At 41.2% G+C, this 13,908-nt stretch overlaps 1 protein-coding gene across 15 annotated transcripts in view; it reads right to left on the reverse strand.

Moving 5' to 3' along the window:
- Positions 1–3,861: 3,861 nt before the first annotated feature.
- The window catches only part of CEP192 (centrosomal protein 192), a 156,119-nt gene continuing 146,072 nt past the window's right edge, over positions 3,862–13,908 (reverse strand). For 9 of the 15 annotated variants that reach the window (XR_011996701.1, XR_011996699.1, XM_072734846.1 and 6 more), the window contains 5 exons: positions 13,755–13,874; positions 12,885–13,003; positions 10,329–10,458; positions 9,575–9,633; positions 3,862–4,275 (listed from right to left, as the gene is read on the reverse strand). Coding sequence is in view for 12 of the 15 variants with exons in the window: in XM_072734846.1 (XP_072590947.1) it covers positions 4,134–4,275; positions 9,575–9,633; positions 10,329–10,458; positions 12,885–13,003; positions 13,755–13,874 (570 nt within the window). In the remaining 3 variants the exon portion in view is untranslated. The remainder of the gene's footprint in view (positions 4,276–9,574; positions 9,634–10,328; positions 10,459–12,884; positions 13,004–13,754; positions 13,875–13,908) is intronic. The other 6 variants (XR_011996700.1, XM_072734844.1, XM_072734843.1 and 3 more) reach the window with 1 other exon arrangement.

Here is a 13,908-nt window from a genome sequence, read left to right on the forward strand (position 1 = left end):
TTGAATTAAACACAATCACTTCCAGGCTTCCCTCAAGATTTATCTAGTTTCTCATCATAATAGGTCAACAATTATTGAGTGCTTCCTATGTGGCAGGTAGGGTCTCAAGGGCCCTATATGTACTGTCTCCCTAATTTTCATTGGCTTTATAGAGACAGACCCTTTCTTGGCAGAGAGGCCTTCCTCCTGCTGCAGCCTCCAGGCCCCTAGGAGCGTGTCTGGGGACAGATCGGTGGATGGGTAGTTGCTCTGGCAACAGGACACCTTTAGGTCCTCACAGTCTGGGCAGCTAGCACGTGCAGCAGGCAAGGATGCATCTCTAAGAGGACCAACGCAGTAGTTCACACTAAACGCGAGATGCTGGGAAGTAGATTCCCACTTCAGAACAAGGTTTTCATCAAACCCCTATAAAATATCAAGTATCTCTCATGTTAAATATAAAATTTTAAAAAACTAACACTGAATTGAAAAGGGAGGAAAACCACTTAAGAGACCAAGTTTGTATTTGTGAGTAACAGCCCAATTTAATTCTACAGAGATCCATGTCCCATAAAACATGTATGTCATAAGTATAAAATCATCCCTGAGTTTAACTGAAGACTGAAAACAGATGCCCTCTTACTCTGTCTCATTCCTGACCTAATTAAATCAGTTATGATGCACATTAATCAGCCCTGAATTCTACGGAACTTTAGGTCTTGCCTGCTAAATATCTTGCCTGGCTGAGAAGCAGGACTGTGCATCAGACAGGCTAATCTGTGATCTCAGGGTTGCTTTACAACCAAAGGGACTCTAACTTTTAAAAAGCAGACATATACTGGCGTTACAATTTTTCTAATTACTGCAAGAAGAGTTTCTATTATCTGCAACTAGGCACCCAAGTCAGAAAGACCAAAGCTTGGATCCCAGCCCTGGCCTATAGTCTGAGCCTGAGTTTGCTAATCCACACCAGGCCATCGGGCTATCCTGTGCTCCTGAGGCTCAGCACCATCCACCGATCTGTTCCCAGACATGCTCCCAGGGGCCTGGAGGCTGCAGCAGAAGGCAGGCTCCTGACCCTCTCTCCCACAGGCCTTTCTGCCAAGAAAGGGTCTGTCTCTATAAAGCCGATGGGATTTAAGGGTGACAGTGCATATAGGGCACTTGAGACCCTACCTGCCACATAGGAAGCACTCAATAATTGTTGATCTATTATGGTGAGAAACTAGATAAGAAATCTTGGGGGAAGCCTGGAATGAGGTTTCCTAGGGCTGGTGAGAAGCATGGCTGGGCTTTTGGGTCAGGGCAGTGTGCAGAGAACCTTAGAGAACAACGAATGTGGTCAGTCATATCATACATACATGGGGCTGACCAGGTCTGGGGATGTAGTGGTCAGGAGGGGAATCCAAGCCTGTGGCTACATAGAACTTACATTCTAGAGGGAGACGAGTAACCAGTTAACAAGTATATAAGAAAAAGCAAGCAGTGTGATGTGAGATAGTCAGGGGCTCCCCTGGACACAGTGGTCAGAAAAGCCCCCCCTGGGGAGGGGGGGGAACAAGCCAAGATCTAGGGAAGAGCTTTAAAGCCAAAGGTCCACCAAATGAGAGGGCCTTAGTGACTGAGCCAGAGAACAAAGGCCTTGGGGCTGGTGCAAGTGGTTGGAGAATGGATGAGGCTGCAGATGGAGGCAGAGGCCAGATGACCAATAGCCTCCTAGGCCAACAGAGGAGTGAGTGTGGGCTCAGACCATGTGTATTGTAATTATATATTTAAGCGGGGGAGCCTCGGCTCTGGCCTACATTTTTATAAATGCAACTCTGCCTGCTGGTGGAGAAAGGAGCACCAGCAGCGGTATGGCAAGGAGACTACCACCACCATCTGCCAGTGAGGATGGTGGCCACCCCTGGACACAGACAAGGACTTCTGTGAGACACTGGGCATGAGGGTAAAACACCCAAACCCAGGGTTTTAGCTAACAAATTGGATGGACAGTGGGGACATCTACGCAGATGAGGAAAGCTAGAGAGAAACATGTTTGAAGTAGGGAGGGAATCCAAAGTTTGAGACGCCTGCCTATTCAGATAACCAAGTGGAAATGGCTGGCTGAGTTTGAAGCTCAGAGGAGAGGTTAAGATATCAATCTGGGAAGGGATGGGAGAGGAGAACCAGCTTCTAGATGGAAAACATATATGGTAACTCTGCCTATTAGATGTTCCTCCACGCTGCAGATTACAGTGAAGAGAGCTAGTGGTCATAGCCACTTTACAGTGACGACTGGCTGCATTCACTGGTTCACATCCAACTCCTCTGGAAAGTCCAAGCACCAGGTTTCCAAAACACAGAGGCAGAAGAAATGCATATCCATAAAAGCAGTCTATGGAAGAAAAGTCACTCTTAAAGCTTTTTGTTTGCTTAATCCCCGGTCCCCCACCCTTTTTTGAACTCCTAAGTAAAACCTACAAGGCAAAGTGATGGTTTAAACAGAAATGTACTAACACTGAGGAACGTTTTTTTTTTTTTTTTTAAATAAAGATTTTATTTATTTATGAGAGACACAGAATGAGACAGAGAGAGGCAGAGACACAGGCAGAGGGAGAAGCAGGCTCCATGCACCGGGAGCCCGACGTGGGATTCGATCCCGGGCCTCCAGGATTGCGCCCTGGGCCAAAGGCAGGCGCCAAACCGCTGCGCCACCCAGGGATCCCTGAGGAGCATTTTTAAAAAGCAATACCACTATTTCAAAATTTTTGAGGCTGAATGTTATCAAATAAATACACATTCAAGCATGAAGTGATCCATATTTGATATACGAAATCTGGATTGGAGTAGGGCACTATCAGTAACAGAAACAACTGTTTAACTTGTGAAAAATGTGTTTATAAATTTGATTTCTAAGAAAGAATTTCTAAGCAAGAGAAAATAAGGTAGAAGAGAAAAGAAAAAATTCCATGGTTTTCTTTTTTTAAAGATTTATTTTTTAGAGAAAGAAAGAGTGTATGAGTGGGGGGAGGGGCAGAGGGACAGAGAATCTTAAGCAGACTTCCTGCTGAGCATACCTGATGTGGTGTTTGATCTCACGACCCTGACATCATGACCTGAGCTGAAACAAAGAGTTGAACACCTAACCAAGTGAGCCGGCCAGGTGCCCCCTCCCTTTTCTAAAGATTTCTTTACTTTAAAGAGAGAAGAAATTTGTTTTTCTAGCTCCAGCTCACCATCACTGGTTCCAAACTGTTGCAGATTTAAGCCATCCAGGAAGCTTTTTGCATGTTCTGTGGTCTTTCTGCTCCATCAATAATATCCAATTGTGATCATCCCAAGCCACTACACAACTGCTCACAATCTGCTCCAAACAAGGCTGTTAGCTGGGGCTGAGAAAACTTTATCAGGGGACTTAATAGTATTGGTAGAGAAGCAATTAATAATCATATTCTTCCTGGGTAAAACCAGGTAACTGTGTCACACCTTTTCTACCTCACAGCTCAAGATGCTGCATTGGGCATTTATCCTCCCACAGGGACTCACCCCCCCCCCCCCCCCCCCCCCCGCACCTGCTTGAGGAGCATTCCTTCTATGCAGCGTTCTGGAGCAGCTGTCCCATTTAGCTTTCATCACAATAAATCTATTTTAAAATACATCAACCTCTCCAATGTATTTGCACAGAATATGAATTCCCCTACTCTAGAGAAAAACAATTTCTTTAAAAGTACACTTCCTTTCTAGTCTGGGCAATTAGCTAAGAGACAGAAGGACCAGAGAAGGAATTTCTTAGAAAAACAAACTGTGTAATGGAGGGGGAAAAAAAAATCACAGCAGCTTGAAAAAAATAGCCGAAAAAAAGCAATATTCTGATTTCTGTAAGACACCATATAAAAAAGGTTCATTGGAAATTAAGTTTATTTCTGGATACACCACAGTAAAATATATGCCATATTTATTCAGAGTATCATAATCAATGCAAAAATAGAATTCTCTTCTCCCCTTAAAAATGTTAAGTATAATAATATAGGCTACATACATGATATCTTAGGTCTTCAGTATAAGCTTCTCAAGAAAACAAAAATCTTACAAAATATATACAAAAGAATATTGTAGTGTAAGAAAAAGTTACCAAAACATAACTTTTGTAATTTACTTTACACAAAATGTATCTAGTTGATTTTTTCAAGAGCTTCACCCATTAGTCGAATAGCAACACTCTTGCCTTCATCTGTTTGAACAACAAGCAAAGCTTCAAATTTGCCCACTGACTTGGGTCTGAACTGCACAGGCATGTTGATGTAATGCTGGGCTCTGTGAAGAGAAAGGAAAGGTCATCAGCCTGATGCTACAGCAGCAAGTGCATCACGGAAATGTATCACTGAGAGCACAATCGGATTTTCATGAAAGAATTTAGTAGAGTTACATTCAGTTTAAGTTTAGTTCTCATTTCTTTGATGCTATTTAATAAGAAACTGGCATGGAGGAGAGGGCCATGTAAAATCTGATTCAAACAGTATTGCATATATATTCCTGGCTATTCAACAAAAATAGGAAAAGGGAAACGAGAGGTCTGTGCTATTGTGTATGGAACTTTGTGTTCTGTTTGCAGAGGCAGAGAATGGCCTGCCTAAGAGTGAGAGAACACCTGACATATCCTGACCATCCTCCTCCAGCAGCATACTCAACCTCCAGCAGAAATAAATATAATATGTAGATTTTAGATTTTTATTTGACAGAGAGAGCACAAGTGGGGGGAGCAGCAGGCAGAGGTAGAGGGAGAAGCAGACTTCCTGCAGAGCAGGGAGCCCGATGTGGGACTTGATCCTGGGACTCCAGGACCACGACCTGAGCCAAAGGCAGACACCTAACCAACTGAGCCACCCAGGAGCCCCTGGGAAGGATATTTAACCAACCTGCCCCATGCTCATCATCAACAGGTCTGTGCAGAGTTTGCTCCAGTATTCTTATCAACTGTTATAAAAAACTTTCTTGAAAATTTATTTTCAGATTACATTTGACCCTCAAACAATACAGGTTTCAAATAAGTAGGTCCATTTATGTGTTGATTTCCCCCCCACCCCCCCGGAAAAGTACAGTACTATAAATGTATTTTCTTGGAGCACCTGGGTGGCTCAGTGGTTGAGCATCTGCCTTTGGCTAGGTTGAGATCCCAGGATCCTGGGATCAAGTCCCACCATCGGGCTCCCCACAGGGAGTCTGCTTCTCCCTCTGCCTGTGTCTCTGCGTGTCTCATGAATAAAATCTTTAAAATAAAATGTATTTTCTCATGATTTTCTTGATCACATTTTCTTTTCTCTAACTTACTTTATTGTAAGAATATAGTATATAAGACATATACAAAAATGCTATTATTGGTTAGGCTTCTGGTCCACAGACCATAAAAAGTTAAATTTGGGGGGAGTCAAAAGTTATACACAGATTTTCTACTGCATGGAGGTTGGCAGCCCTAACCGTTGCATTGTTCAAGGGTCAACTGTATAGAGAGGCAGGAAATGAGTGCCCTGTCTCTAAAACTATTATGTTGGGGGTGCCTGGGTGGCTCAGTTGGGCTGAGCATCTACCCCTTGGTTTCAGCTCTGGTCGTGATCTTAGGGTCATGAGATCAAGCCCCTGTCAGGCCCTACACTCAGCACGGATACTGCTTGAGATTCTCTCCCTCTCTCTGTGTCCCTCCCCCTGCTTGCATGTGTTCATTCTCTTTCTCTAAAAAATCATTTTTAAAAAGTATCATGTTAGGAGGTTTCTGTTCATAAAACTCGATCCCAAGAGCTTCAAAAACAACAACAACAACAAAACCCCTTTATTCCTATGGTGACTGAAACCACATATACTTTATCACAACCTATGTGATGTCACTGACGTTTAGTCTTAATTGTTTTTTTTTTTTTTTTTTTTTTTTTTTTTTTAAATTTATGACACAGAGAGAGAGAGAGGCAGAGGGAGAAGCAGGCTCCATGCACCGGGAGCCCGACACGGGATTCGATCCCGGGTCTCCAGGATTGCGCCCTGGGCCAAAGGCAGGCGCTAAACTGCTGCGCCACCCAGGGATCCCTAGTCTTAATTGTTTTAAGTGAAAATTTATAGCTTTTAGACTTTCCTCAGAGGGAAGGTACTTCATCCTTGAGTCTCATCTCTGAACTACATGTTTTAAAGTTCAGCAATCAGAACGGTTATATGCTTTTGTTTCCAATATATGTTGGAATTATGTTTCCTGATAAAACTCAGTAGAGTGTTGGCTTTTGGGTATTTTAGTATTTTGGAGAACAGTTTTAGTATTTCAGAGCCCCTTTCCTGCATATAACTGGCAGGGCAGAATTTAAAAAATATATGTATATGTATGTGTACACACACACACACACACACACACACACACACACCACACACACATCTGGGTTATTTTCCCCAAATGCATTGTACTCTAATTTCCTGTATCAAAGCAATGTGACTTTAAGAAAAATGGTACCTAGTCCTTGGCACTGACAAACTATCATTTTATCTTTCACATTAGCATTTCTTCTTCTTTTTTTTTAAAGATTTTATTTATTTATTCATGAGGCAGAGAGAGAGAGAGGGAGGGAGGCAGAGACACAGGCAGAGGGAGAAGTAGGCTCCACGCAGGGAGCCCGATGTGGGACTCGATCCTGGGATTCCAGGATCACGCCCTGGGCTGAAGGCAGGCGCTCAACCTCTGAGCCACCCGGGCGTCCCTCACGTTAGCATTTCAGCACCCAAAATAATGTAGTACAGTTTGCTAACTTAAGAGGCTTTATACCTTATAAGTTACTGAAAGTAATAAAATATCCTGAAATAAATCTGAGAGATCCATCATTAACAAATTTTAATATGGAACAGAAATGTTCTATATTCAACTGAGAATGTTTTAACATATATTGTTTGCTTTAGATTTATAGATACTCTGAATAAACTAGAATGTAATTTAGAAAGGACTGTGAAATTGAACACAGCTCTAAAACACTACAAGATGGATATATTATTAAAAACTGCTTTGACCTCTGTCTTCTACAGACACACACCACACACACACACACGGAAAAAGGTAAGACCCAGAGGAGACGTCTAGTTCAAAATCCCTTAACTAGCTGAGGACCAACATTACAGCAAAGGCACACAAAGACCAAAGAGGCATAAGAGAGTGAAGCAGTAGCTGTGGAAAAGCACTCTAAACCACCTCCTTAACTACATGTCCCCATCTACAGAACCTACAAATTATATAAACCATAATTTTTCTTTCTCTTTTTAATTGAAAAGGAATACTCTGTGCAGGAAAAAAGTAGCCCTTTAGCATAGCCAAGGTATTATCATTATCAAAGAAAATGAAGTAAAACTCCTTGGTTCCTAGTGTTGGTAAGAAGTAACGACAGTGCTGTCCCCAGTGTGACTTGGTGTGAGAACCGTCCTATCCTCTGGAATGACATAGCAGAGTTGGGTAGCTCTGTAGCCGGAGCCTGCCAGGATGCTGGGTGCAGGCAGACGTGGGCACAGGAGGGGAGAAATGAGTTACTCTACTGTCTAAGCAGATTAGACTTGAATAAAACAATAGGTTAACAGATGAATGCTTTTCAGGGTTAAGTGGAACATGAATGAATTCTTTTTACACAGCTATGACAGAAATGATCACCTCAGGTCCTCAAAACAAACTTTACCAAAAAAGTGATAATCAGGGTTTATCTTTCCCTATTACATTCTTTACAATGTATCACTTTAAGGGGGCTACATCCCCCACATACATTCATGCTCCCCACCTCTGAACTAGGCAAAAGTCCTGTGGCCTCTGGGGGAAGCTCTCCTGACTATGTTGCAGTCAGTTTAAGTCCCAAAGGCCTTGGGCAGCTTTCACATTTCAGCAGGAGAACAGCCCCGTCAGGCCTCATGAGTGCCATGGGGAAGGTGCCTGTTTTGAGTAAGGCACGGATTACCTCATGTACTCTATAGATGACTAAAGAGTCACGTTATTACTCTGGCTGGAGTTAATGGTGTCATAGAGCAGAGAGAGATCTAATTAACAAAAACATCACTAATGAAAAGCTGGCAACTGCCTCTCAGACCCTCAGAATAGGTTTCTTCCACCTGCCAAAGCAAGCTAGACGTTGCTCTCAACCAGCATTTGTATTTCATGAACACAAAAGCACTCAACACTTACAATAAGAACAGGCACTATTATTTCAGTTCTATGGTAAAATTTTCAAGTGAGATACCATAGCAAAGTTATGCTTCTTCTCCAAAGATGAAAGAAGTCATTCTTACTTTAAAATGTAAAATTTCAGCCTATGGAACCGGGTCATGAGAGATGATTTCAATGACTTGGGGTTGACTTCACTTGGTTGTCTTCTTCCTCACGTACTCAGTAGTGCCCACCCACTGTTAACACAATCTAACACCACCCATCCTAGATCAGTATGGCAAAGAAAGCCTCCTTAACTGGAGGCCTGCAGGCTGCTGGAAGTCAAGGACTCAGAGCGCAGAAGCTAGAAAATGTGTAGTCATGGTGTTTTAAACTTAGACCTTTCTCTTCCATGTGGCTTTTTAAGGGATTATAAGAAAAGAAGGGACGTGAAAACGTGTTGTTCTATCACAATCCATGGGGCTGGTCCTGGTGCTAGTCTTGGTGCTTCAGAGGCAGTCCTAGAATGTTTACAGGGTGCTCCAAGTTTTCAATGGAACATAACATGTTTTTGGAATCATCTAACACTAAAATAAAAGATCTTATAATTAATTAAATAGCTTAATTAAAGATTCAAAGATAGAGATAAAATTATTCTTCAGTGGTAAGTCCAACAGAACCCTACTGTTAAAATTCTATATAACAGTAACAACCCAGTTTGAGATTTCAATCTAAATATAGATCATATGGGATCCCTGGGTGGCACAGCGGTTTGGCGCCTGCCTTTGGCCCAGGGCGCGATCCGGGAGACCCGGGATCGAATCCCACGTCGGGCTCCCGGTGCATGGAGCCTGCTTCTCCCTCTGCCTGTGTCTCTGCCTCTCTCACTCTCTGTGACTATCATAAATAAAAAATTAAAAAAAATATATAGATCATATGGAAAACAAAGAGTAGCAAGGATGACAAGAAAATGAGGCCCTAGTTTAAGAAGTATAGGGTATTTGAAGAAGGACAAATACAGTAAAAGTTTTCCCAGTTAATCTGGGAAGGTTTTTGTCCCAATTATTGAAAATTTAACTCCCTGATCCTCAGCATAGTAAAAATAACATTTAAAGCAGGATTTATTCTAAATCATAAGATAATTAATATTTTATATATTTATGTGACGAGCAAAAGACCAGGTAGCAGGAATCACATGCTAAATCCAAACCATCTCACAAAGTTTGGGTTGCTAGATAGTAAAGCACACTTATATGCAGTCATGAAAGGCAGTCATGAAATGCTTTCCCTGCAGGTTCCTCAGCTTTTTTTTCAAAAACATGACAAGGAATGCTCTGTGGGGTTGGTGATGGTGATGACGAGCTATCGTGGAATGCGGAGAGCTCACAAGTCCCAACCCCCAGGAGAAAGCCCTGAAAAGAAAGTCCTGCACTAGGATGAGAACATTTTGATTTGTGATAAACTCACCTCAGAGAGTATTTTGAATGTTTGACGTAGAAAGGCTCTCTGGGACTTAAAAATTTCAGCTGGAATTTAAGATGAAACACTTTATTAAGTTATGCAAGTTAGATATTTGAGCATACTTAAAACATGCCACGCATTTCTTTAATTAAAGGTGTCTAGTAAATTTCAGTATAGTCACAAAATTAAGACAATAAATGCTCATGAAAACGCACTTAAAATAATTTAATATGAATTTACTCTAGTTCTAACTAGAGTAAATGTTATCCAGAAATATGTTGGTGTGATGGTACAGAAGAAAAAGAAAACAAGGAAATATTTTAAAATGAAAATATGAAAACAAATGCTAAATATTTCTGATTTTGAGATAAAAACTCATGAATTTCCCAGGAGTCTGTTTTCAAACACAGTATAAGGCATTAAAAAAAAAAATCAACTCATTATTATAACTCAAGTATAAACTACAGAATGAGCTCCTAAATTATCAGGAAATTTTATATGTATATCTTTTATAAATTTATTTTTTATCAGTGTTCAATTTGCCAACATACAGAATAACACCCAGTGCTTATCCCATCAACTGTCCCCCTCAGTGCCCGTCACCCAGTCACCCCCACCCCCCGCCCACCTCCCCCTCCACCACCCCTAGTTCGTTTCCCAGAGTTAGGAGTCTCTCATGTTCTATCTCCCTCTATTAGGAAAATATTTATCAAATAGTTGAACACATCCACTTTCCCAAAACCCACAATACCCAACTTACAGAGTGCATAATGAAAGAATTATTTCGCAAATTGACCTTCAACGTCCTGGATTCCCCTACTCTAGTTGGCAGAAACCGATACACATCTTCTGAGGCATAAACCCCACGGTGAGTCAAGTCAAGCTGCCTGCTTTGGAAACAGATTGAAAAATCAACTATTTAAAATCCAGGTAAGTAATTTAAACTACTTGTCTATATGCAGTTAGGAAGTGTTTTGTGTTTTGATTTGTATTTTCTCTCACAACTCAGCTGGAAACTAGTTCTGTAATGGCAGCTTCATTACTGTGTGTGAGGATCGAACACCACCACAGCAGTCTGACAAGCTGTAGGGTCAGCTGCTATGTGGGACAGGACAGCTCCTCTCTCCCCGGAGAAAGCCTCTCTGCTCACCTCACACCCCATGTGCATGCAGGTGCTCCTGTTGCCTTAGTTCACGTTACCCATACCACTCACCATGCAGTCCACTGGATGACCTTCATTTTTCCTGACACACTACCCTGATGGTAGGACTCAAGCTCTAGTCTCTCGGCAGCATTTGATGCAGTGACCTAGATGCCAGGCCATCTGTGCAAGCTCATTCCCACTCCCTCACCACCAATGCTACTGTCCTCTGGGGCTGGATCCTGGACATCCCTACTGCTCTTGCGCAGTTTCCCTAGGCAATTCCGGTGCGGTGATCCAGCAACCCCACCCTCATTTGACTCCCAGATCTGTAACTCAGCCTAGACTGAGCCTCTAGGCAACACACCTATCACCATACAGTGATCTGTCTCCACAAATACAGATTAAACCTGGGATCTTCTCAAACCTGACCCTCGAGTTTATTTCTGTTTGGGAGCCAACTGTGACCATTGTTCTCTTTCAAGCCCCCTTACTCAAACCCATTTACTGAGTCCTCTGAATTTCCTTCTATAGATTTCTCCTATCTGTCCATTTCTCTTCATCTTTCTTGACACTACTTTAGTCCTGGACTACTTAAAAATAGCTTCTGACTCATTTTACCATATCTACTCTTGCCTCCTTCTAATCAGACTGTACCTCAGCCAGAGGATTTTTCTACAAATACTGGAATCTGATCATGTCATTCAATGGCTTCCAACAGCTTCCGAGATAAACCCCAAATTAACATCTGACAGGTGAGGCCCTGTGTGGTCTGCTTCTCCCCACCAGCCCTCTGGCCTCAGTTCACAATACTCTCTCTCCCTCTGGGTTCTAGGCCTTTGGTTCTGCAAGGGCCAACAACAACCACCCAGTCCTTACACCTCCATCATTTCTACTCATCCTCCTCAACTCAAAGGTCCAATTTCAGGGAGGCTCTTCCCAGGTATCACATATCAAGCTTCCTCTGTCATGTTTCTCATTTATTTCCTTTCAGTCCTTTCCATGGATGGTAAGTGAGATTATTTGTGATGGGGCTCCTTCTCCAGGAGATGAAGTCCCTGGAGCAAGGACGAGGGCAGTTCTGCTTCCACTACATGGCAGCACTCCGTAAAGATGAGATGAACAAATGAGTAAATGGCATCAAAAGAGTGTGGTAAGAATGCATATTCTTCAAAGGAGCCTAATTTCTTAAAAACTGCATTATTTACTTCCATTAAAAAATAAATGACAACATGTATATTAAATTTAGCAGGTATTTAACATTTAATTTTTCTCACAAGCATCTTCCTCCAGAACAAAGTTAGATCTAAACATTAGTTAATTAAGGATTGTAAGAAACATGTTTATTAGGTAAAATACTTAAATACTATCATTAGAGCTGTATAAGCTCCTGGAAAAAAAATTTTTTTTAGAAAGTTTTTAAGGAGCGTCTGGCTGGCTCAGTTAGAGGAACATACCACTCTTGATCTTGGTGTCATGAGTTGGGTGTAGAGATTACTAAGAAATATAATAAATAAACTATTAAATAAAAATAAAAAAAGAAGTTTTTAAATAATCAACTTTTACACAGTGTTCCAGGGAACATAAAATGGTATGGTCATTTTGTTTAAACTACCTGGCAGTTTGTTTTAAAGTTAAGCACATGTGTACAATATGACCCAGCAGTTCTATTCTTCAGGTGTTTTTACCCAAAGGAAATTAAAAGGTACATCCACAAAAATACATATACAATAATGCTCATACCACCTTCACTTATAATGGCCCCAAATATGGAGCCACCCAAATGTCACCAGGAAAATGAATTAACTGTGATATGTTCACATAAAGCAATACTTGACAATGAAAAGGGACAAACTACATATATGCTCTACAACACAAATGAATCCCAAAAACATTATGTGTGGTGAAAGCAGCCAGACTCAAGGACTGTGTATGTGTATGAAATTCAACAAAACCAACCTATGGCCATAGATCAGAATGGATATTGGGTTGAGGGTGGGGCTGACTGCAAAGGGATGTGTAAGAGGTTTTCAGGTGAGAGAAATATTCTCGATCTTCATTAGAGTTGTAGCAATGCATGAAAGCTCATAGGTAAGCTCACTGAACACTTTACTGAATGTAATTATATCTCAAAGTACTGGAGAAAATGTCAAAAGAATGGCAAAAACAACATACCTGGGTATGAGAGCAGTCTCTGATACACCTTGTCTTCGGGGCTTAACTAAATTATCCAGTTTAATGAGGGAGTTTGTGGAAATTTGTGAACCTTCAGGCTCATTTTCTGCTTTGACACTCTATGAAAAAGAAAATGAAGGGTGAGAAAGGAGAAATAAATACTCTTGGAAAAATATATGGACATTTACCTATCTGAATTCTACTATTTCCCTCATAACTTTTATTTTTATTTTTTTTTAATAATTTTTTTTAAACTTTTATTTATTTATGATAGTCACACAGAGAGAGAGAGAGAGAGGCAGAGACACAGGCAGAGGGAGAAGCAGGCTCCATGCACCGGGAGCCTGACGTGGGACTCGATCCCGGGTCTCCAGGATCGCGCCCTGGGCCAAAGGCAGGCGCCAAACTGCTGCGCCACCCAGGGATCCCTATTTCCCTCATAACTTTTAAAAGAAAATTTAAGATTTGTAAATGCCCTGAATTGTAATTCCTGTATTTTTTACTGTTCAGCCTCTTTTATATATATATATATATATATATATATATATATATATATATATATATACACACACACACATATATATATATATACACACACACACACACACACACACACACACACACACACACACACAATCTTACCTAATCAAGTCAAACAAATTTCATAGAGCCAAACCCAGACCTCAAACATACCCATCAATAAAGGCAAATGAGAAAATTAAGATTACAGAGCCAGACAACAGGATTAATGAAATTAGAATACCACCAGGAATACAGTTTGCATTTTCAGGACACTTTTCCATGTCAGTTTCACTTAATGTTTTTAATATACACACACAATAATTTACCTAAATTCAGTGTAATACTCACTTGCCCAGAGAGTTGAAATCTCAAGGTATGTTTCCTATGAGGCTCCTTAAGGGGGTTACACTCAACATCCCAAAACTGAGCATAATCCCCTCTATCTCGGGGCAAAAACGTGATGGAGACCTACAAAATAACACATCCAGGGGAGAAATTTAGA

This window comes from Vulpes vulpes, chromosome 13 (genome assembly GCF_048418805.1).
Source record: "Vulpes vulpes isolate BD-2025 chromosome 13, VulVul3, whole genome shotgun sequence".
Taxonomy (NCBI): domain Eukaryota; kingdom Metazoa; phylum Chordata; class Mammalia; order Carnivora; family Canidae; genus Vulpes; species Vulpes vulpes.